The sequence below is a fragment of the Takifugu rubripes genome, chromosome 8, assembly GCF_901000725.2.
Source record: "Takifugu rubripes chromosome 8, fTakRub1.2, whole genome shotgun sequence".
Lineage (NCBI taxonomy): Eukaryota > Metazoa > Chordata > Actinopteri > Tetraodontiformes > Tetraodontidae > Takifugu > Takifugu rubripes.
In genome coordinates this window covers 9,237,333-9,264,725 of record NC_042292.1, presented here as the reverse complement: position 1 = coordinate 9,264,725, position 27,393 = coordinate 9,237,333, and the positions used below count along the sequence as shown (strand labels likewise).

The 27,393-nt window shown below is 48.2% G+C and overlaps 1 protein-coding gene across 1 annotated transcript in view; it reads right to left on the bottom strand.

Annotated features, from left to right (window-relative positions):
* LOC115250829 (uncharacterized) overlaps positions 1-27,393 on the bottom strand; it is a 213,705-nt gene that overhangs the window by 98,680 nt on the left and 87,632 nt on the right. The window contains exon 7 of the mRNA XM_029841038.1: positions 7,391-7,465. Coding sequence (XP_029696898.1) covers positions 7,391-7,465 — 75 coding nt within the window. The remainder of the gene's footprint in view (positions 1-7,390; positions 7,466-27,393) is intronic.

Sequence of the window (27,393 nt, the reverse complement as noted above, 5' to 3'; positions counted from 1 at the left end):
ACACCTCGGCGCGCTCCGCAAGGAGGAAGACACAGGCGGGGAAAAAACAACTTGTAATTGAGCAGACAGCAGAACAACTCCTCCAGACTTCTGTGAAGTTGCACCGCCGTTGTTTGGCCTGGCTGGGAGAAAGTTGTCTGGCGCGCAATCTGTGAAGGGAGCGAGTCTTTGATTTAGGGTCTGGAAACACCTTGGTCCTGTACAAACACAGACGCTGCAGGCTTAAGGGCGCTACGGCATTGATTTAGAGTCGGACACAACCATCAGAACTTCACACACCTAGATGGAGTTTGTGTCCATGTGCTACCGCTGGTACCTTCAGAGGTTTCCCCCTCGTTCGCCCTCACCAGATGAGACAACTACCAGCAAGAAATGGCGCTTTAAAAAGCAAGATTTTCAAGTTTGCTTTGGGCAAAGAGACTTTGAAGCATCTCGACTTCTATTAAAGGCAGAGGGGGTGGGGGGGTGCCGTAGGGGAGAGAAAAATCAATGTTGACACAAAAAAGCATGCTAGCTATTGCTGGAAATCCACACGGATGTAAGATTCCAACTTTGAGAGTATAACCAACAATGTGAACTTTGTTTTGTCCGTTTGTGAGAGTGCGGCTTCACTTCACTGCCTGCATTTAAAGCCAATTAGATGATAAATCACAGATCTGCACCATTAAACTGCTTCAGATAGATTCCAACTACATCATTTGATGTTTTAGCCACCGGAACAGAGTTTGAGAGTGGAGAATATCCAAGCGAACTGTGACGCAGGGAATATCTTTATAATTGACTGTGTTTGTGTCGACATCAGGAAATTCCGATCTTAGACATTTTAGATTTTCACCACATCAGCGGTTGAGCCTGGATGACAGAGTGGATCCAAAGGGATTCCTCCAAATAGACTGGAGCCACTCCCACGCGTGTCCTTCTAGCAGGGAATTAGAAGACTGCTTAAAGAGACTAAACCGTTTTGAAATTTTTGCAACTGAAGCATTCGCCGTAGTTTTTTCTTCAGTGGGATAAATCTGCAGGTGACGCTGGATCATTAGACACATTTTGGCCTAATTAAAGTACCTCAAGTCGTTAGCCACGCGGGTTTGTGCCAAACGCCAAGTGAGGGGATCGCCTCTGTTGGTAAATGGACCAGGATTTGTGACACTGCTCTTCACATCAAAGCTTCCACTCAAAGGCAAGATGGAGATGAAAAACTGCCCTGAACCCTTCCAAGCCCAGAAAAACTGTGGTGGGTGTATGAACCTCCAAGAGCGTTCTCGACACAGAGGAAGAGAGATGCACTGAAGGAGTTTAACTTCACAGTATCACGGTGTCCTTTCCGTTGCTGCAAATTAACTAACAGGTGGTAGCTAGGAGGTTTGGAAGTACGGATCTGAGGAGGAGAGAGGTTGGCCAAGAGGTAGAGCCCAGACTGCAGCCTCTCCAGTCCTGTGATCTGACTCCAAGCTGGCAGCAACGCTATCAACAACGGAGACTGCAGATGTTGCCGGGTTCCCCTTTCTCCTCCAACATGGCCCTCAGCTTTTTTTACCCCCACTGCTTCCCTCCCTGAGCTCGTGTGTGTTTGTGTGTGCTGAGTAGGAGGTCCTGCGAGCAAATCCTGATCAAGGCCTCTGACTGTGACAAGCAGTGTCAGGGCTTCTCTAAGTACTTCTCTTCTTCTCTTGTTCGTGTGCGAGGAGCCCAACTACGTGTGTGTGTGTGTGTGCGCGTGCGCGTGCATGCCTGTGTGTGTGTGTGTGTGCCTGTGTGTGTGTGTACGTGCGTGCGCCCTGAGTGTGCTTCTGGCATCTTTCTGTAACTATTCTCTCTTTGTAGCTATGTGTCAAAGGAACCATTGTTCCCATCATTTGTGTGTGTGTAAGTGTATTATTCTTTGATAAAAAACGTCATTCTTTCTTTGCTTATTTTGCACATTATATATCATTTTTATCATACTTTATCGAAGCAGATAAACAGATTTAAAAAGATAACAGATTTTTACACATCGCCACCCGACACAACAGTTTCATTGGTTGAAGAACTGCTTGCATACCTGAAAAAGCTGATGTGTAAATTATTGCTCAGGCAGAAACAAATAATTTATTGAGCAAAAAAAATCTAAAATTCCATTCTCAATATTCTTATTGGATCAAGACTTTAATCAGGCGATTTGGTCAGCTACGTGTGCCTATCTCTGTGTGTGTGTGTGTGTGTGTGTGTGTGTGTGTGTCTGACATCTGTGAATGGATGGATGGGACACTCGTCCCTGTTGAGTTCCTCTACACGACTGTTAAATTCCATCTTTGATTGATTGCTCTGAAGATCTGTGATCACGTGACCATCTGGGTCATGTGACTTTTTAATTTGCCCCGTGTTGGGTCTTCCTTCTGTCCTTCAGGCAGGTATTTTATTTCTCTGGAAATCTTCAGCTGCAGAGAAAGGTGCGTGGACAGCCCACTCCGGTGGCTCCTGCAGCCTGCTGCTCGTCTTTGGCTCAGGCTGGATTGTTCTTGGCAGCCCGGTGAGACTTCTCCATGTTCTGAACCATTTGAAAGCTTTATGAAATCTGCCATCATGACGGCAGCAACCAAAAAACAAGAGTGCATTGTCCACCACCTGCTCCACACACTTAGGTGGCTTTAAATATGCAGGCGTAATGGCACCTATCTGCTCCAAATGATGCTAACTGCAAACACGAGAAGCTGGAGAGGGAGGAAGGGATATTCCAGAACAGCCACTAATCCCAGCGTCGACTGTCTTTACTACAAGTTTAAAGAAACACCAGACAAATATTTACATGTGAATCAACATGCCAACGCATATGCCAGAAAAGGCCCCGTTTCCTGCAGTTGGTGGGGGGCAGGGAGGGGGGTGGGGGGTACATATCTGACAGGAGTGGACTTGAAGAATCCATATCAGTCAAATCCCGTTATTGACTCAAGCCGACAGGAAGTTCAGAGGAGCAGAGGTAGAAAAAAAAGATGGAGTCTGTGAATATCGAACCATCTGTCCGTCCCCGAGAGCGCCGCAAATTGCTCAGCTCACAGATGATTCGTGGACGCTCGCAACACTCCTCCAGTCTTCAGACCCAACAAAGAGGTTCAAGACAGACATGCACATTATCTTTACTGTCAGAAGAACTTCTCGGAAGGGCTGAAATAAAGTGCCTGAATCAGATATCGCACCATGTGACGTCAACGTGTTTCAGTGAGAAAGTTTGAAAATATTCGCTTGTTCTCACACACAGCAGCAGGACACTTGGGAAACAGCTCAAGCCACGCCCACTACATCCTGATTGGTCATCAAGCGTCTTGGCCCCGCCCCCTCACTAAGGAGGAAGTCCAGACTGTGATGACGAGGTTCTCTCTGGTCATGATGGACAGCTCTTCAGCATGCTGTTTCAGGAAGAAACAAACATCAGAGAATTTCCTCCAAGAACAAAACCTCAGCACGTACAGGAGAGAGCAGCGTTTCTATTTCCCCACCTTAAATTTGGAGAGGGGATATTTTCATTGATTACTGTTATGGTTATGGCACATTTGTTCCTAGAATGAAAGCGAATAGAGGAGACGGAGTGGGAGGGAAGAACGAAAATGAACTCTGTGAGAGAGAGCGAATAGGTGCATTTTACTGTTTGTAAAGGTTTGCAAATGGAAACATTGACACATGGATAAAGTAAAACTTCATCCAAGTAAAACAACCATCAATCCCAACATCTCTTATTAATTTACTCATCCAAACATGCGCGCAACAACTGTCACAAATGTAACTTTGATAGCTTAATAAATGTCCTATTTACTATTTCTGAAGTGAGTCCATTAGCCCCGCCTTCCCTCAATATTTTTTCCCCAACATTCAGGCAGCAAAAATGCACTTCTGCTAAATGTGTATTAGCATGACAGAGTTTGGGTCTTGTCCCTTTTTATTCTTTGGCGTGAACCAAAGACTGAGACAGAATTTTAACAATGAAGATAAAGCAGAAACTCAGTAATGTAATGGTCCTGTGATCTGCTGACCCTAAAGCTAATGTCTCTTTCAGGGGCTTTCTTTGTCAGCCATCAAAGTGGGTTCATGTTAGCCTGCACCTTCACCTCACACGTATATTAGCTGTTAGGTGTACGAGTGTGTCGCACTCGATATCCGGTCAATGTCCACTTCACACACACATATCGGCGCCGTAAAGGATAGAGCGAACTTTGGCATTCGGGGATGGTCCATTTCCTGGTTGACCGCTTCAGCAGCTCCCACTGAGGGGAGGGAGGGGGCGGGGTCATTACTCCTCCCATCACAGGAGCTCAACTCGCAGCCTGCAGATGCTAACCTTTTCTCGCCCCTCCAAAACTAAATCAATAACACTTTGGCCAGGAACAGAAACACTGTGTTGGCATTAATCACCTGCCCTTCCATGCTTGACTCTGCAGTTTGTTCCTCCATGTCTGTTTGGGCTGGATGTAATGGATGGTGGACTGTGTGGGAGAGACCCAGGCCACTGGTTTCCCAGCTGAAAACCGGCTGTTTTTGAGTCCAGTCATCAGTCAGGGCTGAACGACTGGAAACAATGAGGGGTTAACTGTGAGGTCAAGTCAAGTAGCCCAAAATTACAAAGTTTACAAGTCTGACCCAGAGGGCTCAACAGTCTGGATCGCATATGAAAGCCATTATCACAGTCATGTGATCCAGCTGATGAAGTCTCGGGAGTAGGGTCGCCGTCCCGGCAAAGACAGGTCAGGTAATAAAGTATTACTGGAAACTAATGCCAACAAGGAGTTGTTAGAAACCCAAACTCTCAAATTAGAGTTTGAAGAGGGACCAACAGTTTTAAAAGACTCATCACTCGAAGGTCAGACAATTAAAACCGGGCTGAGAATGGTGGATTGGAGGCACGTATTCGGACTAAGCAAACTGCAATTAGCAGCTTTATTTATGCTACAGGTGAGAATCTTAGAGAAAACCTTAACCCAAAAGTGGAACTCTAGAAGGCTAAATCCTTGTATTAGGCTATCAAGGCTAATACAGCTGACTGCTGACTCTCATTCCCAGGTCATCAAATACCGATGCTATCAGCTTCCTGCATCACAGGAAGCTGATACTTTGGGTCAGGAGATGGTTTGAGGTATTTAACCACCCAGTTTCACTCGCTTTCCTGGAATCAACAATGATAAAACGACATAAACAAGCCTCCTGTCACGGCTCTTGTTGGCAAATCAGATCCCCTAGAAATGCCTTTAGGTGTGTGGCAGGAAGTGTGTTTCTATCTGGCCATCTGGACAGCATAAACATCCCTGGACGAATGCGCCCCGTCTCCTCTGAGATTAGGCGGCGTGCACGCCAATCACTTTAATCATCTGAATAGTCATTTCAGGGTCAAAAGATTTCCCGTTTGGGTTTCTTTTCGAATCTGCATCCTGATTTGATTTGAGTGAATTCAGCCCACCGTTTGGCTTGCGTCGCACTCCTCGAGTGCTCCCTGTCCTTCCTGTGATTGCATTAGCGGCGCCTCGTATCAGCCCTGCAGCCCATCCACATAAATGCTCCTCTCCACGGCTCTTGTGTAAGCACACACAGGTGCAGCCATACAGGGCCGAGCTTGAACTGGCAGGAAACAGGTGTCTGGCTATTGATAGCATCCTGATGAGGGTTGGTGGGTAAGTGAGGGGACGGGGGGGCCCAACGAAATGCAGGCTCTGAAAAATCAGGTGGGTTGTTGTGCCAGTCGCTGACTGCGGTGGCTGCTAATTGTTAACAACGATTTTCAGTCTATTTTTGCGGCCTGGTGCCAGATGGTCGTGGTTGGCGGTGGAAATAAAGAGATGGAAGCTGGTGTTTATAACAGGTTGTTGATTCCTGATGAAAAGGCACCTCGGGGACCACTTTACACCTGGCTTTAGAAGACCTGAAATTAGCAACAGCATGTGTAGGAGCACAGAGTGTGTGTTTTCATGCTTTTAGCGCAGTTTCAAATGTGAAAATATCAGTCTGCCTCACATGGGACTTAAAGGAAAAGTAGGTGTTTACCCAAAGGGAGCTAAAGGTTTTTTAGGTTGCTTTTATTTTCATTTACAGACCAAGAAAGACAAAAACTCTAAATATAATGTAAACTGTCTGAGCTGAACTTCAATACTCAACTAAAACAAACAGCCTTTGTCAATGTCCAAAGCCCAGATCAAAAAGCACCTTCTCCACAAACGTCATCAAACACCATCATATTAAATGTAACCAATGAAGCTAAATCAAGGAAGAAGTTGTTTCTTCCAGTTTGTTCCAAACTAATAAAACAGGGAAAAATGGACTTTGTCTCATTAAACTGTATAACACAGTCGGTACGCTCCTGATTTCAATTAGACAAGCCTCTTCTTCTTCCACTTCTTCTGAACTTATATCAGCGGATTTAATTGAAATATTATAATCAAGAGTCAGAGCATGAAATTGAAATACAGAGAGTGGAGAAATAGCAGAAGTTTGTTTTGGAGGAACACACAAAAGCGACCTCACACAGAACACTACGGCGCCTCCCGTGGCGAGAGAGCCTCCCTGCACCCGCAACACTGGCAAAATCGAACCTTAAACACCCTAATCCTCCAATTACAGGTCTTCAGCGGCTGTGGTGAGATGGGAACTGTGATAAGTGTAGTTGGGAGCGAGAGGAGGAGGAACAGTAGGAGGTGAAACCCACACAGGTACGGCTGTCACGGGTAATTACCTTCTCAGTGCTGGTGGCTCTTCAAGCTGCCAGTTGACTGTCAGAGGGATCAGTTTACTTATGTCTGCAGACGGAGGGTGCACGTGTGTGTGTGGGTGTGTGTGTGTTTGGGGGGGGGGGGGGGGTCCTGCTCAAAGTGTGCCTTTCAAATAGAAAGAGTGTGAGACTCGACAGAGATCAAGTGATAGGAGCAGATGAGGAACTAAGAGGTTGTTTGTTAAAACTGGTCGCGTGAAAAGGCTCTAAGTAAGACAGCATGTACCTGAGGACAGAAGTCACACACACCCACACACACACACACACACACCTTTGAATGCACCCACAGAGAAGTGAAAAGGTAGTGGGCCGATAGGAGAGCTCGCTGTGCAAACAGGCGAACACAAAGAGGGCAGCGTGTGTTAAGAGGCAGGCAGGTAATAGAGCAGACATAATGGGAGCTAAGTACCTGTAATCCTCAGAGATATCACTCCGGACAAGAGGGGAACTCTGGGTAATTCCCTCCGGTTGGTGTAATTGTTCCCGTGCCAGGTTGGAGTGTGTGCTGTGTTGTGGGGGAGGGTCCTGGCGGATGCGTGGGTGCAGTATCAGGTGTTCGAGGGTGTCAGCTGCTCTGAGTGCTTATTATTGATCCACAGAGTGTGTGTTGGAGGGTGTGTGAGAGCCCCACAGAAATGAGGGGGGGCGGGGGGTGCTGGCACCTACCTGATTCACTGGTTGGCGGGGCATCAGGTGCACCAGGTTAAGCTCATGACTGTGATGACGGAGGTGATATTTATCCTGAAACAGAAGGTGAGGAAAGGCGAGTGTCATCCTGATTCATCCTTGGTAGGCTCCGCCCCTCTGCCCGTCAGCTGCACTGGGAGCAGACCTCCCTACCTCGTGCTCGTTTCAAATGACTCAAAGTCCTCTCAGGTGTAGTAAGACTCCCTCCATTTGTCAAACACAATCAGAAAAATCTTTAACATTTGAAAAAGCAGCTAAAATCATTTGTCTTGATGCAAATACATCAATGTTCAGATGTTACGGAGCAGTTCTAAAACACCACAGACTCTTCTGATGATGAACCTGATAAACCTTTTGGTGAAAATATGGTTATAAGCATCTGGAGCACGCATTCGGCCCTCTGGTGGTGGGCTGCATGATTGAAGATGAACTGTTGCTCCATAAACACCCAAACATTCTCATTTCAAACACATAACTGAGGATAAATGTGATGAACGACAATTATTTTAGTTTCTCTTCCTGATTTTAGTGATCTAAGATTTTATTTGTTGATTTTGCACATTTATTTCTTTATTCTTCACTTGTATTTACATGGGTGCGGTCTAAAAAACCTGTTCTTGGATAAGGACGTGATAAGTAAAAACTGATTTAATCAAGGGGTGGTGACATCACACACAAGGTTCATTGTTTCACTCCCCAGATTAAAAAGGCAGAAATTACAGAACTGATTATTTCCTTGAGGAAGAGAACTGCTGAGGTTTGAGTCAGTGTCAGAGAGATTACAGTCAATAATAAGAGTGTGTGTGTGTGTGTGTGTGTGTGTGTGTGTCATGTTAGAATGCTTCCACATGCATGCATTTCCTTGCACATGTGCCTGTCCCATTTCTTCTGGATATCCGCTAATTGTGCATTTCATTTCTGCTCAAGTGGATCTTTAAAGGCAAAACAGATACTGAGAGTTGGAGCGCCGAGAGCAACGGCGAGCGGCGAGGAAAAAAAGATGAAATGGGCCAAAAAAAATAAAAAACAGAACAGAGATAAGAAACAGGAAAGACAGCTGCTCTTTTCCTTCTCATTTCATCTAGTTATTGGTTAACTCGGTGGAAAGAAAGTAAATGTTCCAGGGATTTCAGGTCGGCCCCGGCCTTCACCAAGGTAGACGTGCACTCCACTTGAGGTCTAATTCAACTCTTGTGTAGTATTGATCGCGGCGGCGGCCACCAGGGAGCCGGTCTTTCCTTCGGCCAAGGTAGACAACGGTGGGAAAAAAACCGTGCTGTAAAACGCCTCCCCCTTCCCCTCCCCTGGTGATGGCCGCCTGTTTTTTGAGTGCACTCTTTTTTGTCTCCCCTCACATTTCGATGCAACACCTCAGTGGAAGCGCCAAGGGGACACCTGCGCTCGCTACTCTGGCGCTGTAAATTGAATAAGAACAGGAAGAAGCTTGTGTTTGTGGACAAGCCTGAGCAGCAGCAGATGCCAACGTTCATGAAACACGTCATCAGAAATGTTGCAGCTCTCAGATGGACCTTTTACAGAGGTTATGGCGAGATGCGGCGGTGGGGGGGAGTGGTAGCGTGATGGGGGACATGGATTTCTGTCTGCTAGACAAATTGATCTCCAGTGTGTGGGAGGAGCAATGAAAAGATCTGCTGAGAGCGAAGAAAAGAAGAAGAAGAGGCAAAGGAGGAGGAACTGCAGATGTATGACGGTCAAACGTCTCACAACCATCGTCTTGTCCTGCACCACAATCAATCCCTGCGATCAATCGTCCCAGAGCAAATTTTACCGTGACATAACTCGCCGCTCAGGCTACAACAACATAGTCAACAGAAACGACGCCATCAGGAATATCTGATCCATTAACATGGTGTTAACCAGAGGATGGACCCCTGCTGGGTAGCAGCACCTTTCGCTTTGGCAGCCATTTATACTGTTCAAAAAGTTTTTAAACATAAAATAACATTCAAAAATATTGATTGAAAATGATATTTAACATTACGATATTATGAAGACCAACCCCGAGCAAGGCGAACAGGAAGTACAACCTCAGAGCCTTCATGAATGAATCCCAGGACAGCTGAGGCGGATGTCACACAAACACAAACAAAACCTGCCTTGAACAGGTTATCGCCTCATCTCAGAACCCATAAATCAGCCAGAGGCTGTCGGAGGCCAACCCAGCTTACACCATTGTCCTTCCTGAGCGACCCGACACTTGGGATGTTTGCATCTGTAAAGGCGGCTGCAGGAGATGCCTCTGAGCTCCGACTGTTATCGCCCCAGACTGGCACCTGCCCAGCAACATCGGGACCCCAGAGAGCACCCGTGACAGACAGGGCTGCAAATCCTGAAGCACGAGCGCTTGGACGTGAGATAAAGAGTCTGAGTTACCTCAGTCCAGTGCAAGAAATCCATTTTCCTACAATAACATATAAGAAATGTTGGACCTTACACACTACATTCAAACACATCTTTATTGGACTGTTACAGCCACATTAGCTTAGCTTTAATGCTCTCGAGGTGATGAGCAGTACCACTGTAATGCTAAATCCAGTGTGTACAAAACTACATTTAAGGCATCACCAGCTGTAACTTTTGGATTTTAATCCGAATGTTAGCATCTTTTTGAGCGTATGTTTAAACTTTAGCATGGTCCTTCATTAATTAACCGTGTTTATCGCGGGACAGCTGATTGTTTGGCCCCTCAGATGTTTGGAGATGTTTGACTCGGCACCATTTGTTACCTCTGATGCGGTTTCATTTTGTTGAATTTTCCAACTAAACCGCATTTGTTTCGAATCTTTGTGACACAAGAGGAAGATTAATCTCAGCCCGAGGCGGACAAACACTCGCCGTGCTAACAGACAAATAACAGAAAGAGAAGTGGAGCTACTTCCTGTTGGGCACATCGTGACAGAAATGAGTGGTTCTCTAAACCCAACTCGGGTTATTTATTTCTTTCTGGTTTGGACGTCAGGGTCACAGCGGCGGAACAAGCGCCTCCTTATTGAAGCAGACAAGAGCCGTGATCGATGCCAATCGCGTAATCAGCCTTTATTTGAAGGGGGTCGCTGATTCTCGGTCCATCAAGGTTAAGAGTGCGACACTTGTCACTGGCGTGATTTATTATTGCCAGAAGCAGACGAACAACGTTGCATGCCAAAGGGAGGGGGGACTGGGGTTGTATTAATAAGTCCAGACGTTATGTGTGAGGCACATTTTAGAAATTACCCTTGAAAAATTAGCATGTCACGATCGATCGTCATCAAATGATTCGAGGGGCGTGGTCTGAGCTGATGAATTAAATGGGATTCATCATCACACGCTAATGCAGATTTTCTCCAGGATGAAGATTTATTTCCACCTTCTTTTGTTCGAGGTCGGAAGCTGCTGAGAACGCCGTCGAACTTCTGCTTTTGCCCACGAACCGCTCGAATGCGTCCGACTGTAGATACTGCTTTTGCGCTCAGCCGAAACAAGTTTTGAGGCTTCATCGTCGGCGCGGTAACGCAAAGTGACGTCTGGAAATGCAGAATGGAAATCTGGCGGTTCGGCTTGAGCGTGGCGCCTGTGCTGCCCGTCAGTGAGAACACGGCGGCGGATGTGAGACGAATGGAGTGGAAAGTGTATTTTTCATCCCGTTCCCCTCTGTTTGTGCCCCCTTTAACTCTCTACACAACAGGGAACACATGTAATGCATCACGCCGTGATTTCTGACAGCGAGGTAGAGGTAATAACTTCAGCTCCTGCTCTCCGCTCTTTCCTCCCTGCCTCCATCTGCCCGGCTCCGCAGCAAGACGCTCTGATGTCAGCCATCGATCTGGTGGCTGGAGACAACTCATTTCATCGTGGTGACACGCCATGATGGAGCAGCGCGCCCAGAGAGCCTCAACTCGTTCCCGGGCCCCGCGCTCCGGCACGCCTCCGTCGGGGACGTAGAGTGTCGGACGCTTGGCGAGTCTATTGATCTGCCATGGCTGGACGGCCAGAGAGACGCTGACGCCATTTCTTCATCTGTAGACTTCGTCATGCGGCTTCGACTCTCTGCCGCCGCGTCTGAGTCCGATGTCGCATTTCCACCGAAGTGACTAAAACTTCAGAAAATGATCCGATTAAACTCAATTCAGCTGGTCCGAAGTTTCTGTGTTTCTTCTTTAGATCAGTTGCCCCCATAAAAACTGTAACTCTTGATATTTCTTCATTTGAAGTCACAGAATTGAAACAATTAAAACATGAGGTGGGACCTAATTTAGCACAAGGAACACCTCAATACCTTTGGAACAGTGAATCTGGAACTAAAGCGCGGCGCTTCGCCGGGGTTCCCGGCAGCGTTAGCGCCCTGCCTCTCTCAGTTTGTTGTGTACAGAGCCGCGGCCCCGGGGCGGTGCAGGTCGCCCTGATTCCTGCACAAGTGTTGAACCCAACACCTGACCCCGAGGCTTCACGGCCGAGACGCAAACCTGATGTGACACACGGCTCCTGACGACAGCCGCAGATGCTTCCTCCTGTTTGTTTTAAGCGTGTCTGAAGAACACGCTAAGGTAAAACAACAACGCGACGAGTGCACGTTTAAGTACATGTGCGAATTCAAGGCTGCAGGAAGATGTGCGTGTCTGTGTCCAAAGGTGGGGGAAGGGGGGTGGATCACGGCACATTTCCTCACAGCACACACACAGGAACACACACTTTTCCTGCTTCTAACCTCGAGGCAAAGCTGAGCCTCAACCTGAACTTGGGAGTTCATTTTGCTTCTCTCCGTCTGGAGCGAACAGAAATGGCCGCGGGACACGCGAGGAGTTTTCTTGTCTTCTGCTCCGCCTGCCTGTTCGCTTAATGTTTCAGTGAAAACCTTTGGAATTGCAGCCAGAAAGGTAATTCACCAGTGAGGAAGAATTACTTTCCACAGCTCCCAATTGCTCTGACAGCCAACCTTGCTCGTTGCTCAGTTTGGGAGGAAGCTAATATATCAGACAAGGCAAACGATGGAAATCACCAATATAAGACCGCCAAAATGAAGGTTAAGGAGGAGCCGGAATATCCTCATCCCCACAGGCACGGCGGAAGAACGCGTCCACTGGGTTTGTGAAGAATCCAGCATCCAATAGATGCAGTTACGCTCGGAGAGGAAAGCTAACTGAGAAGGTTTGAGTCCAAATAATTAAGTGTCACGTGACTTAAAAGCCTGATTAAACTCATTTCTGTCTGGTCGTTAGGGATCGGGCTGCTTTTGTGATGCAGGGAGGACGTCTGGTGATAGCGGCGCTTTGTACGGGTTCCGAATCCACTTCAATCCGTGTGCAGCTGGAGCTTCACGTCCACTGTCAGGCAGCGGATCAGAACAGAGACGAACCCCGCGCGAGTGCTGGCGCTGAAGGTTTGGAGTCATTCTCTTAATCCCCTCACGTGTGTCTGACTGGTCAAAACTTTGATGTGTTTAGGAGCAAAGTTTCACTAAAAGACGTGACGCTTGCAGAAACGGCGTCTTGTCAGAATTGGTGAAAAATGTTGGGGGCCGTCAGAGTAAATGCTTCGTTTCTGTCTTCCCGTCGAGGCCATTTTTAATCGCCCACTTCAAACGTCCGTCACAGGTATGAAAATCATCGACGCCTTTGTGCCGTCGGGAACCTCTGCCTCCGTGTGAAAGCCCTCGAGTATTAGCAGAGGAAAAGTTCATTAAATACCTCAGGGATTAGCTGCCTGGGCTGTCTCGGTGTCTCGGCTGGCAACGGTTAAACCTTCAGCACCTGCTTCCTCACCCTGCACTGACACCCCCTCTCCTCCTCCTCCTCCTCCTCCCCTTCTAACACAATCTTCACCTGAATGGTAATGAAATCAGCCAATTTAGCCTGAAACATAAAGTTGGGCCGGCTTGGATGGACGGCATCGAAGCATGCACTCAAAAGTGGACTTTAAAAAAAGCAGAGAGCGAGAGAGGAGGCGTAGGCGGGGGGGGGGGGGGCTGCAGCCGAGCGCGGCGGAGGCAGCGAGGGGGGAGAAAAGTTCCGCAGAGGTGGGCAAATCTGTAAGGCGCTAGAGCTGAGAGGGAGAGCAAGTCACCTCATCAGGCGCAGATTTTACAGCCCCCGTCGGCCTAATCCTGACAAGCTGTCCGCCATTAGGGAGCCCCCCCCCCCGTCCCTGCTCTCCCCTCCAGCCTCCCCCTCACCTCCTCATTCTGTGTGCAGGAGCGGTGTGAGGGGAGCCCGTCCTGGGGCCACAGATGAAGAAAATGTATCTGATTAAGGATGATGAGGATGAGGATGATGAGAGGGAAGACATCATGTAGGCCGCATGGTAAGGAGACAAACACACACTGTGCACACACATAGGAACACACACACACACACACACAGAGGGTTTGTTTTCCAATTGTGTTCCGATCAATATTCTGACTCCAGGAACCTTCAGAAGCAGCCAAAAGTGTCCAAGTGAAAATTCTGCATCAAAAATTGAACCCGAACCTCAAAACACACAAACAATGCCAAGCAACAAACCACGTTTGGCTTTAATTAATTGCTTAATGCCAATAATATTGCTGTAATGTGATGCTAATTACAGGGTAATTATGTAAACGATGGTTAACTATGATGATCGGAGCTCAAATTAGCATTCAGATCATTCCAGCGGAGGGCCCACCTCTCATAATTGCATTAAAAGATGTTCGCAACTTTGAAATGCAAGCAGAGGAACCTTTTTTTTATTTGGTAGAGATGATGTGCGCACACCCCCACCACCACCTCTGCACTCTTTTTCCAGGCAGAATCCACAGAAACATCTGTTAAGTAGGAGCAAATGTCAGCTAATTATTTCACCAAAGCATGTTTTTAATTGATCAACAGGGGAACAGCTGTAGAGACTGTTCTCGCGTCGCAGCACTCGCCGAACGAAGGCGAGAAGGAGGAGGATGGAGATGAAGGGCTTCTTTGAGCCTATCAACCTCCAAACCATTGAGGAAAGGTTCGACCCGCCGCTGTAATTACCCGTATCAGCTGACGCCAAGAGCAGGGCGATGAGCGAAGCTTTGACAGAGTCGGGGAAGAGGCGCTAGCTGAGGTGGAGTAAAGCCTCGGTTTTGAAAAGGCCGGGGTAACAAGGGGGTAACAATGGTTTGGAGGCCCAAAATCCTCAAATAGTTGAGAAGATAGTGAGGACCAACAAACTGAGCCGACCGCCAGGAGTGAGTTTGAAAAAAGGTGTTGACTTGGGCATATGTTTGCTTCCTTTAGTTTCCGCTCAATGAGACACGGAAACAGATTCTGGCAACGTCCTCAGGTGAGGTGTCTTGTCGGTGAAAACGACCTGACAGGTCAGGAACGTGTGATTCACGGCGAGTCGAGCTCCTCGCCGCTTCCTGTCACATTCAGGTAGGGGAACAGCGGGAGGTGACGGCCAGGAGAGACACACTGATCTGGGTTAACCACCGCAGATGCTGTCCCTCCAGGGTGGTGACGCTAACCACAGTGTCTGCTGCACGCACGCGTGCACGGGACGGTGAGGTCGCTACAAACATCCAGCGGAGAGCTTTGGCGTTTACTTGCTTTGTGGTTCATTTTGACAACTTTTTAAAAAAAAATGTCACCGCACAACACTGCCACCTGCGGGTCAACCCGCACGTGCAGGAATATTAAACATCTCCTGGTCCAGCCTCAGAATAATTTAATTCAGCTCTCTGTCCACATTCCGTTAGTGGACCAAACAGGCGTGAGCTTTTCCTCAGCGAGATGTTTCTTTCGTGGTCAACGACTCGTTCACGGCCGCGTGAAGGGAAAAAAAAACAGAATAAAGATGAAGGGGGAGAGCCGAGGAAGAAAGAGAGAGAAATCTTCCAACTGGCAGCAGTATGGACTAAAGGAAGCTCAAGCATGACTAAAAAGTACATTCACTGCTAGTCGGTGAATTCTGCTCCCTATTTGTCACTGCCACCTTGGAGAGCAGTAAGCATTAATAATACATGGGAGCTGGGGGAATCTATTAGAGGCTACCGTTGCAGAGAGGAATCAGACGGAGGCTGCAGCTCCAGAGCTGTTAGGGAGCCACGGTGCGAGGGCCAGAGTGGGAACACTGGCTGCTCCAGCCAGGACCCTCTTATTTATTGAAGAGCTTCTTTTAAGGGGGTGGGCGGAGGTGTCAGGTGTGATGCATCATGGGAGAGGGAGAGTGCCATAGTGAGAGGAAACCTCAGGACACGGCTATAATTGAGTTCATTGATCAAACAGTGGCGAGAGAGAGACGAGGAAATCAGATAAAAATAGTGAACATGCTGTTAGCTAACGGTGCGTTCAAGCAACCCTGACACACAGGAGTCTGCTGGTGCTCCACCTGAGAACTTTGGTTCACCATGACTGGATTCAAGCACAACTGTTCCAGAGCCGCTTCCCTTCGCGTTTCACACTTGTTTGTTTAACCACAAAAGTCAGCTATGAATTATGAGGGTTTGCACCATTTTTATGACATCAAATCAAACATTCCGTTGGACTGCGGAAAGGTCGTGGTTTTTATGAGGCCAACCACCAGGGGGCGGAATACATCGGATGGAAACGAGCTAAAATCTTGGTGAGTAATCAGGATGACAGGAACGTGTAAATTATCCATCAGCCAGTTCAGTCGTGACTCTGCTATGGTAATACAATCATTTTTATTTTTCAGCTTAACTCGGTGATGCGTTTATTGCTTTCTTCTGTTTTGATGACACAGACAAAGAGGCACCGTGTCTCGCCGTGTTGCCACCCACCTCCCATCCCCCCTACTCCTGCTTTTTGGCCAGGTCTGGGCACTTTGTGGAGGTGGGAGGGTGCAAAAAGGGAAAAAAAAAAAAAGGCAGAAGAAAAGGAAAAAAGTGGACCATTTGTTGCTTCAGATGTGCTGCTAATCCTTTGATCGAACCTCTTATGCTCTTCAAACTTGCGACTGGGGCCAAGCTACTAATGAAATTCTGAGGCCGACAGATAGGCCTCGAGCCGGAGCGTGACAGAGTCCATCTGGTGTGCTAAAGTCCCCCTCTGCTCTCAAACACACCGCTCAATGCAAACTCTATGGCAACACTTTGAAGCGTGTGTGTGTGTGTGTGTGTGTGTGTGTGTGTGTGTGTGTGTGTGTGTGTGCCTGCTGTGTTTAAGCTGCTGCACTGCTGCCAGAACTGCTCTCAGTCTACCTGAAAGTAGCCGCCACATTAAATACCATCATTTTCATATTAATAAATCTTTACAGGAAGCGCTTTCTGGCACGTTATGACAACAAGGAGAACATTACAACAAAGCCAGCAGGCTGTCCACACTTGTTCTTCACCACGAGCCACCTGTTCAGATTTGGAGGGAACCCTGCTGGGCTGCAGCACCGAGCACGACAGGAGGGGGCGCTGTTTAGGTGTATGTGACGAGCGCAGATGGTGACAGAAGCGATGAGCTACATTGTGTCTCAGCAATCTGGCAACCTGCTCATATGTCCTCTATAGATTCACAACGGAAACATTCTCAGCCCATTTTGTTGTGCGTCACGTGATGACGAGCCGACAAATGAAAAGACGAGGAGGAAATTACGGGTTTCGTGTCCCCTGAGCATCCAAACAAACATCAGCGTGAGGAACTCCACAGCTCCCACTGGATATGCTAGCATGCTGCCAACGCCGCTAACTTTACCCAGAAAACAGTTTTACACTCCACACAAACAAGATCAATAAGTCCAAAAAACAAACCCAATAATATTTTTGTGTTTCTCTTGTTGATTTACAAAATCAGGAGACACAGACGGACACGACCGGGAGCTGCTGTGGCAGGTTAAGCAAAGCTGAACCCACCCAATCGTCAGCATCACAACCTCTCAGCTCAGAAATCACGACCTCTGAACCCTCTTCTGGAGAGCAGATCAGCCCTTTGCAAACAAACTCACCCAAACCTGGATGGAAATGCTTTTCAGACACTTCCAAACTCATGCACACACACTACACACACACACACACACACACACAAAAATGTTAGCGCCTGAGAGGATGAAACGCACATAAAGCCTGACATGCACAGATGTGTGTCGATACGTTTTATTAACACACAGGGAAGAAAATACAAGAAAGATAAGGATCACTCACACACACACAGACACACACACTCGTACAGTTTCTTATGCCTGTAGGAAAAAGACAAGAAACAAGGACCACCTGCTGTGAACTCCACACTCATTGTGTTTGTATTTTCTTCACTTTGCTGAACTCGCCGTATTGATGTGCTGTTTGTCTCCTTTTTCACTTTTCAAACTTACTTCAAACGTGAACGCTCCGTCTGCTCTCACTCTCTTCGCTTCCTTTCTTTCATTAACAAAGCCGTCCTCCACGCTGGAATTTAAACAGGAAAGAAGGGCCGCTCCGCCACCACAGCAGCATGAAAGTAGAATTCATGCTCCGTTTTTAAACTATTTGGAATTATTCGCATACTTGTTCAATGTAAGAAAACCTGATGACAACATGAAAGATCATTTATGGTCAAGTGCTGCGCAGCTCCAAACTAAAACTTCATTTTCACGTTATTGTGGCCAAAACTGGTACTGCAGTCACATTCCAAACACTAGAGAGTGTGGTGTCCCCTCCCCCCAGAATAGAGGTTGCTAGTTAGGGTGCCAGGTCCAGGTCGAGCATCAACCACTACACAAAACACAAACATCAACATTACTTGTCGGCTGCAAGTCTGCTTTTGAAATGAGAATATCCAGGCTGGACTGTACGTGAAATTGACATGATTGCAGACGTATCAGGGTAATCGTATGAGCACTTTAAAGAGATTCCTTACATATAGGTTACTTATTTATTTCAGACCTGTAGAATGTTCGTGAACACCTTTGCTTAGCTTACGCTGAATTTAGAGACATTAATCCCATTGTAGTGCCACCTGGTGGCTAAAGTGGAAGTTCCACCCTTGGATGATCACTAAATCCAGCTACATTTATATTTGTAACTTAAAAGACCCCAGCAGTCGACCCTTTTTATTGTGCTTTTCAGTCAGGTTGTGGAGCAGAAATCCTTGAAATCACATTGGCGTGAATGAGATGTTCCCTGAAACGTGAAGCTCTTCTCCACCTCCTGTTATTCAGAGGACTCCATATTGGCCTGATTACCTCTGAGTTTCTCCAAGAAGGAGCCTTTTTATTTCCCCCATCGCACCATGATTGTTAGCATTACTGCTGCCATTTTCCTGCAGACAGTTTTGACAAAGGGACGCCATCACTGCCCCCACATTATGTGTCTCCGATGGCATCAGCCGGCCGATGATGATGCGGGAGCGCGTTGCGGAGATAGAAACCCCGAGGCTCCAAATCTGGCCTCTCGCTGGTGGAAATTGCAGCCGTACGGTCACAGCTTGGCGGTTTCAGACATCTTCTAAGTGTCCTTCTGCAGCCACACTTACAAGTGTTGTGACATCATTTGAGAGCCACTGGGCCATAAAGACGCCGCCGGAGTGCCCGTGTTGGTCGGAAAAATAACAAAAACAACAAAAGTTCTTTGACAAAAGTCGAGTTAATCCTGCATGTTTCTGCAGATAAATCCATGTCTTTGTTTCTGCGTTCAACTCGCAGGGAAAATAAATAGAACGGGAGCGGATGCCTCCACGCCATCACCACCTCTGTGCTGCTGCTGAAGGAGGCGGCGGTGGCCTGAGCCAAGACGGAGCTCACCTAGGGCTGGGATTTAATGAGGGGGGGCAACTGTCTGCACTCGGATGGTTGTGGGGCTTTCGGGAAGCGACGCGAGGCTCGTTCCAGGGCAACACGTTTCTGTGATGGTGAGGAAGGAGGAGCGCGGGGGGAAATGGGGGCCTGTCTGGCAAAAACCACCTCTGCTGAGTTAATTTGATGTGGCAGAAGTCGTCAAACAGACAGGAAGTCAAACTCTTGTAAAGGTTAATCTTCTGGATTCACCGTTAATCCCGCCTGGGTGTGAGGATGACGTGAGGCTGGTCCGGGGGTCTAAATCTGCACACAAACGTCTCAATACAAGAAACAAAATCTCTGTAAAACTCTAAATATAGATGTAAGAGAAACAGGACACACTTGTCTTTGTCCAAAAATACCTTCAGATCTTTAAAAACGAAAGAAATATAAAAACATTGTTTCTGTCCTGGTTTAAACCGCATTCAGGCATTCAGGGAAAACCTTCCTAAAGTCACAGATGTGAGCTGAATATGGAAAAAATGCCCCAAATTGTGGAGTTAAGAGGACAAAAATATATTTCCCTGTAATAAAACAGACATATCAGTGACGCTGAGGTGGAGGCAAACGTCCCCGAGGCCAATCATCTAAACTAACCTCGCAATGTTTAGACGCTGCAGCAGCCAGACAGGAAATCTACTTTTTATTTGTAATTTGGGTGAAGCGAGCCTTCAGGGCATGGCGCTTCCTGAGGGGTAAATAAAAGCTTAAAATCTAATCCACCTATATTCACACTGATGGTTGTTTAAGTGATGATTACTGCTCAGATTCACCCACCTTCTGATTCGCAGCCGCCTCGGCGATTACCAGCGATCTCTATCTGCCGGGAAAGAAGGTGGGAGATTCTTTTCTTCTGCGGAGGACAAAAACACTGAAGTGGGTTTTTAAAAGGTAATTGTCTGGAAACGTAAAAGTGTGTCTTTTTATCCCCCTAATCCTGTTAGATCTGGATGAGGAGCGAGCAGCGCTCTAATCTGTTCTAAGGTGTGGAAGAAGGGATAATGGAGATTGAAGAAGATAGGAGCGCCGCTGCACCCAAGGTTTCGCGTTAAATCAGCCAAGAAAAGGAAACGCAGACATTATCCAGGATGTGTGCACGAAGTGAAACTCTAACGACAGACGAGCTCCGCAGCGACTAAACCTGGGCCGATAGCTGGGGGCGTTACCTCGCCGCCGCCTGATTGGCTTGGATGTGACCATCTTTTATGGCGACGCTTTGCTGTGAGCTGCGAGGGCCAACGACGCTCCTCTGACACATGCAAAGGTCAAAGGTCAGCGATTATATTGGCGTTGAGGAACACAAGTGATGTCTAAGAGGAAACGATAACAGAGCAGTGCTGCAGGAAATACTCCTAGCCCATGTCTGGCTCCACCCCAAGCCATCATTATTGGATGTTTGCATACGTGTGTTTCCGGGAATTAAGCACAGTTTATCGTGGGGAGGGTAAACACGGCTGCACAGGCAGGGAAGGTGTAGCAGAGATGCAGGTTGCAGATAAAAGCGGTAATCACAACAAATGACCCCTTATTATTCCAGATGTGGAGGATAACAGGCTGAACGTGGGAGAGCGCCTGAGGGCGAGGGGGGCTCCGTGCTCGTTTATTTTCCTCAGCAACAGGAAAAAGAAAAAGGAAAATACCCACTCATACGTGAGGTCGCGCCCACGCCGTTCCCAGGTTGCATCGACCGCAGTCAAGGTGCTCTTTGAAGTGGGCTTTTCGGTGAGGAGACGGAACATTTACGCGCTTAAAAGCACCGATCAGAGTTCCCACCCAGGTTTCGCAGAAACGGTTATTCACTGTTCAAACATCACAATATGAGTGATAAAAACACAACCTATCGGCTCCCAAAGGAACACGCCAGCTTAAATGATCTGCTGCAGAAACAGGCTCTGCAATCTGAGATCAAAGGAATAAAACGTAAATTATTACAACAGTGAGATTAAAGAAAAATTCTGACGGATTTCATCAATAAATCACACTGTCAAATGAATCGCTCACATGCTGATCAGGTCCTGCACATCAGCAAGATTCAATAATTTGTTTAAATATGCTCCTGTGGAAGTTCGAAGGCTCAGGAAACAGGAACACGTCTGAATCTGCTCCATTCCCTCGGTTCTCTTTTTAGCTCCGTGATAATATTTCCTGTGTGCAGCTGCCGTGTGAATCGGTGAAGTGTTAATTCATACGTGTGCTTCTCCTGCTGGGGTGTGGACTTCCTGTGTACTTCAGGGGAGGTATCTGAGCTCCAGGGCCCCGGAGGTGGGGGTCAGGGAGGAGGACACAACTGGTCCAGGTCTGACACGGCTTCGGTTTCACCAGCGCCGGCTTTGTAGCGTGGGACTCCAAAGCTGAAGGAAAATAAACCCAAACGGGGAGGAAGTGTTGGCTTATGTGAGCTCAGGAACACAGCCGAGGGAACATGGACAATCCTCTCCCACCCTCCTACACTCCTGTCCGACTCCCAGAGGCATTTGCAGCACCAGGCTGTCAGAAATTCTTTTTAAGCCGTAAAAATACCAACCAATCAATCTTTATCAATCAATCTTTATTTATATAGCGTCTTTTACAATCAAAATTGTTTCAAGGCGCTTTCCAGAATCCCAGGGCCTGACCCCAGAGAAGCAACAGTGGCAGGATAAACTCCCCTTTAACAGGAAGAAACCTTGAGCAGGACCAGGCTCATGTAGGGGGACCCTCCTGCTGATGGGGGGGTGGGTAGAGAGGGAGGAGAGGAGAGGAGAGGAGAGGAGAGGGGAGGGGAGAGGAGAGGAGAGGAGAGGAGAGGAGAGGAGAGGAGAGGAGAAGGAGAGGGGAGGGGAGGAGGGGAGGGGAGAGGAGAGGAGAGGAGAGGAGAGGAGAGGAGAGGAGAGGAGAGGAGAGGAGAGGGGAGGGGAGAGGAGAGGAGAGGAGAGGAGAGGAGAGGAGGAGAGGAGAGGAGAGGAGAGGAGAGGAGAGGAGAGGAGAGGAGAGGAGAGGGGAGGGGAGGGGAGGGGAGGGGAGGGGAGGGGAGGAGGGGAGGGGAGAGGAGAGGAGAGGAGAGGAGAGGAGAGGAGAGGAGAGGAGAGGAGAAGGAGGGGAGGGGAGGGGAGGAGGGGAGGGGAGAGGAGAGGAGAGGAGAGGAGAGGAGAGGAGAGGAGAGGAGAGGAGAGGAGAGGAGAGGAGAAGGAGGGGAGAAGGAGGGGAGGGGAGGGGAGGGGAGGGGAGAGGAGAGGAGAGGAGAGGAGAGGAGAGGAGAGGAGAGGAGAGGAGAGGAGAGGAGAGGAGAGGAGGCATAGAACACAGAAATACATACAAAAATACATTATATTGAATTAAATTGAATTGAATCAGCTGCTGGTTGAGTGGGTCAGTGGGGTCGGAGGTCAGTACACAGCTCTGAAGGCGGCGACACCTGTAAATGAATACAGAAGGGGGCCTCTCCTGTCGTCGGCTGAAGCTCAGCGTCATGTGTTACCATGACGATCAACTCTGCAAAACTTTGCTGACCTCTGATCATACTCCCCCCCCCCCCCCCCCCCCCCCCCCCCCCCCCCCCCCCCCCCCCCCCCCCACCCCCAATCCTTTCCCCCAGCCCAGGGTGGCCTGTCCAGTCGCTGAACTGGGAGGATTACCAACCAGTCAGAATGGGCGATGGAGGGGAGAGACCTGGGGGTGTTGAGGGCTGCGGGGTCGCTGGACATCAAGTGTTCTGTGCTAATTTAATTGAGTTTGTTGGAGGATAAGGTCCACTAAAGCGTGAGAGGAGCCGAGCCTCAGGTCTGCTCATCCTCTCTGTGTTCGGGACGTCTGAAGATGATGGATGGGAAATGAATCTTCCTAAAGATCCCAAGGAAGATATCAATATTGCACATCTTTGTATTTTCTAAACAGCTTCAGAAGTCAGAGCTCAGAGAATCGAACACCGTCTGAGGTCCAGCGGGTCATATTTACCTCCGGATGATCCCAGGAGAACTGACAGGATCCAGGATCAGGCCTGAGACCCTCGCTGCTTTCTCTTAATCTTTGGAATTCTTATAAAGCAACTGAGCAACTTCCTGTGGACTCTTGGTGAGACTCTGATCTTCAGCCTCTTCTCCAGCCATTTTTGGGGGTTGATCCATTTGAAAGCACATTCTCTGCAGCCATGGAACCTTTGAGGTGAGAGGATGAGCACGGCACATCTCCTCCACAGAACACAACAGACTGTCACCTCGGCGGAACACCAATTCCCCTCTGAATCGCTGAGAATGGCCTCTGGCAACAGCTGCCAGCCGTTTCTCACACATGTGGAACGTGCTGCATCCATCTTTCCCGCAGAAGTCGATTCCTCTGCAGCTCCATCTCGTCGGCCAGAGTAAACAGGCTTTTGATAAATGGGAGCGAAGGTGTGCAGTCACCTGGAGCCACAGCTCAGATCTGGCCTTTCAATGTGGTTGTGTTAAAGCTCTGAGGTTCTTCTCACCTGAACATCTTGGTTCTTTTATCCACTGGTTCCAAAACTCTCCCTCAGCAGCTCGGTCCTGGAAGCTCTCAGGAGGCTCGTGTCTTTAAACTGAAATGAAGTTCTGAAGGCGTCATGTGACAGGTCCCGATGGTGGAGTTTACCTGCCAACCTTCAGAAGAATGCTGCATATTCAGAAGCTCTTCGGATCGGCCACTCCAACAGCAAGACTGGTGTAATTGTATGATTGCAGCACTCAGAGTGGGAGCAGCTCTGTGATTAAAAAAGAGCACTTGACCAGCGAGGAGCACAAAAGGGCTACGACCTTCACCGGTCCACAAGTGGGCTGCCGCCCCCTCTGGGAGCTTCTCAGAGGGGCATCTGTGGGTCTCATTTCAAGACAGCGTGATTAAGAGCAGACAGAGGCCTCAACAGCCTCTGCAGCTCCTCCACAATTCAATGATCTCTCCGATCCTCGGGAGAATCTGATTATAATAACACGCCATTTGTCCCCAGCTCTCATTTCCATACGTGTCAGTTGGCATGTTGTGGGACACCTTCGTTTGAAGGGGTTTCTTTCTTACTTGTTTCTAAGTTTGGGGGGGGCAGTTCTGTGTGTCCTAATTACCTTCAAACTTTCCTCTGAGCCGTCGTCACATATAGAAGTCTTTCCTTCTGCTCCCATTAGCAAAGTACGACTCCTCGCCATGTTTCTCTGACTCAGCATTTCTTTCTTAGCTGTAGGATGTTGCCGTTTCCTGACCTGTCCCGATTTATCTTCTCTGCTTTGACAGGAGAAAGTCCAAGCACGGTTAAAGGGGGAATTTCCCTTCCATCTACCTTTGCCTTGAATAACTTTTCGCCCTCTTCCTCGACTCCCATCTGTCGACCCAGAGAGGTCGGCTCTGAGCTTCGTCAGACGGAGCCATTAGCAGAGAGGCCAGGAGGATAATGAGGAACAGATGTAGGTTGTTGGGTGATTTTCCTCACGCTGAAATCTCTCTTTCAAACATACTTTTGCCTCTTTATCTCCCTCTTGCTCTCTCCTGTCTCCTAAACGTGCTCTCTTCTCTTGTTGGCTTTATTTGGACTCTCCCACCGGCCACCCGCAGCTGTTCTGCACCGAGCAGCCAAACGCTCCCCAGAGCTGAGGTGCACTTGTTCCTTCCTGCTGCTAAATAGCGTGCATCAATCACGCAGGTGTCTTTCCACCGGCGGCACGAGGCCTCTCAGTGCACCGCACATGCAGCCAGAGACCATCGATCAGCAGGCAGCCGGTACTGGTGCAGGTCTGGAACCAGCTTTTATGTCTCTCCAGTCGGGCCTGTCACTGAGACACCAGAGAAACACGGGTGTGTTCATGTCCTGGAAGCCTTCATCTCTGTTTGGCCAGGTGAGAACGCCCAGATGAGCAAACGGCTTTTCATCCAAGTAAAGTGCAGTGGGGGGGGGGCTGTTGGGAGTGAAAACAGTCTGGAACAACAGGAAATAACCCGAAAGCACAGGGGATACCAGGGTGAGCACTCTGTTACAGCCGCAGCAGAAACGACTAAAATTAGAAGAGTAAGGAGGTCTCATGTGTCAGGAAGGAACGGAGCAGAAAGGTCGCTAACAAACTGTTAAATAGGAACAACGTATTCAGAGTTCAGGAAACATGTTTGTACCTGCAGCTGCAGAAATCAGACATGGAAATGATCAATATTGCATCCCGCCACAAGAGGAGCCGGACAAAGTTGGAACCGACTTTTAAACCTCTCTCAAAGCCACGTGTTGCCCCGGTTACCTAAAGCTGGTGAAAGACAACGACTGCCTGTATCTGGTCCACGTCTGCCGACAGTGAACGCTCTACGCCAAAGAAACCCTGATCCGGACGCTCTTTTGCCGTTATGGAGGCGGGGTAACTTCTGAATTTGTCCCGTAAATCAAGCAAAGGTGTTTCCACCACAGCTTTGAATAGATGCGACCGTTTTGAGGAGGGCGCCACGTCCCTCTGTTCACGCTCCAGTTGCTCAATGTCAGACTTGTGGTTGGCAAAGCTCTCATCGGTTGTGACATAAGAGGATACCTGAGGCCGGGGAGGCAGCTCTGCTCCCTTTCTTATGCAACTGCACCACAAACCACACAGAAATTCAAAGAAACGGTGGACTACACATCTCTGCACACACAAGTCGACGTGAACATATTTTGTGGTGCTCCGTTAATCCAATCTCAGAACAATAAACACAGACCTTAAATTGGGGAGGATTGTTCCCGAAAAGCAGCTCTGACAGCGTAGGTGTGAAATCGGGAGCGTTTGTCTCAATGCTGCCCAGATTAGCTGCTGTTTGGTGCAGAAATCTCACAGCCGCAGTTTGATTACCTGCATCCATCACTTAAAAACCTCTCCACACGCCAGGAGCTCCACGGACAAATCAACTGCACCGCTGTGTTCATTTTCAAGTAATTCCCAGCGCTTGATAAAAAGAGAGAGGAAGGTAACAACTTAATTTGCTAATAGGAATAATTATAGCATGGCCAGAGGCTAGCTCCATTAGCAGGAACGAGAACAATTTGGCTTGTGTTTATCTTGCGCTAATTGTTGTGAGCAAATGCAAAATATTTTATTAACTCCAGGAACATATTTTAGCTACAGGAAGGAGCTGGATTTAAATTTATCTCCTCCACAAGAGACAGAAAGTGTTTTCACCATTTTGATGAAATGAAAGAAAGAAACGATCCGACTGCCTGAACTTTGCTGGAGCAAAAACATGCGGTTTTGTGCTAAAGTCTCGCTGGAAAGTAACTTGGCAGCAAAATGATTTGGACTTTTAAAAAGTAACTCGTGGATGAGGAAATTCTTTGCTAGATATCACTAACTCCAGTCAATTTGAAATTCGCAACCTAAATGGTGATGCCCTAGACTGCCCCTAGGACAAGTGGCTGGTAATTACAAGTCGCTGTGTGTTGATTGGGGTCGATGACGTCAGGTTAGAGAAGTTTTGATTTTAGCTTAGCCCTTCGCAGGACTTGGTGAGTTGCTGGAGAGTCCCTCTACATGCTGACATGGTTCTGTAAATGTGGATTTGCTCAAGTGCGCACGTTTCTGCGGCTGCATGCTAGCCTGCATGCATCAGGGGTTCACGAGAGTGAGCGGTGGAGCGGAGCCAGTGAGCATCCTGGACTCCCTCTCATTAGGCCTGAATCCGCAAAGGCTTTCTGGTCTTTTTCCATCTGAATTTAGCAACGTTTTCAGAAGGCGGGAAGAGCCGTATCAGTCCAAACGCTCTGGAATGATCCAGACAAAGGCTGGCACTTAAGACGTTGGCAGATGTGGAAAAGGTCATCTGTGGCTGTGGAAGAGGGAGGGCCAGGGCAGATCTGATCAGCTTTGACGGTTCACTGAAACATCGCTCAGAGCGCCTTCATCAGTCTAACGATTCCTCGCAGTTTTCTCTCCTGGCCCGTAATGATCACAGCGCGAGATGGATCAGACTGCGATCTATCCGGAACACCCCCGTTATGTAGATTAAAGGACTCAACTTGAACACTTAAAGGTGACAGAACGTGCAAAACGCGTGCGTCCTACATCATCTGGGCTATTAAGCTCATACCTTTAGCCTCTCGCTCCACACGTTCGTATGTTTTGGCTGTTTTCTTGACAAGATCGTCTCAGCACATGTTAAAGGCGCGAGTCCTAACCACTGGAGCAAGTGGACTAACTGCGTAATGGGCCCGGACACTTGTCAAGTCGCCTCTTGCTCACACCGTGACCTCCTCTGTTTGCATTCACACGTTGACTCTTTAAAGCCTGATGAACTCCAGCGTGCTGCGATGGCAGAGCGTGACAGCCCGGTGAGAACGGCGTCGCAGTGCCAGGTAGATGAGG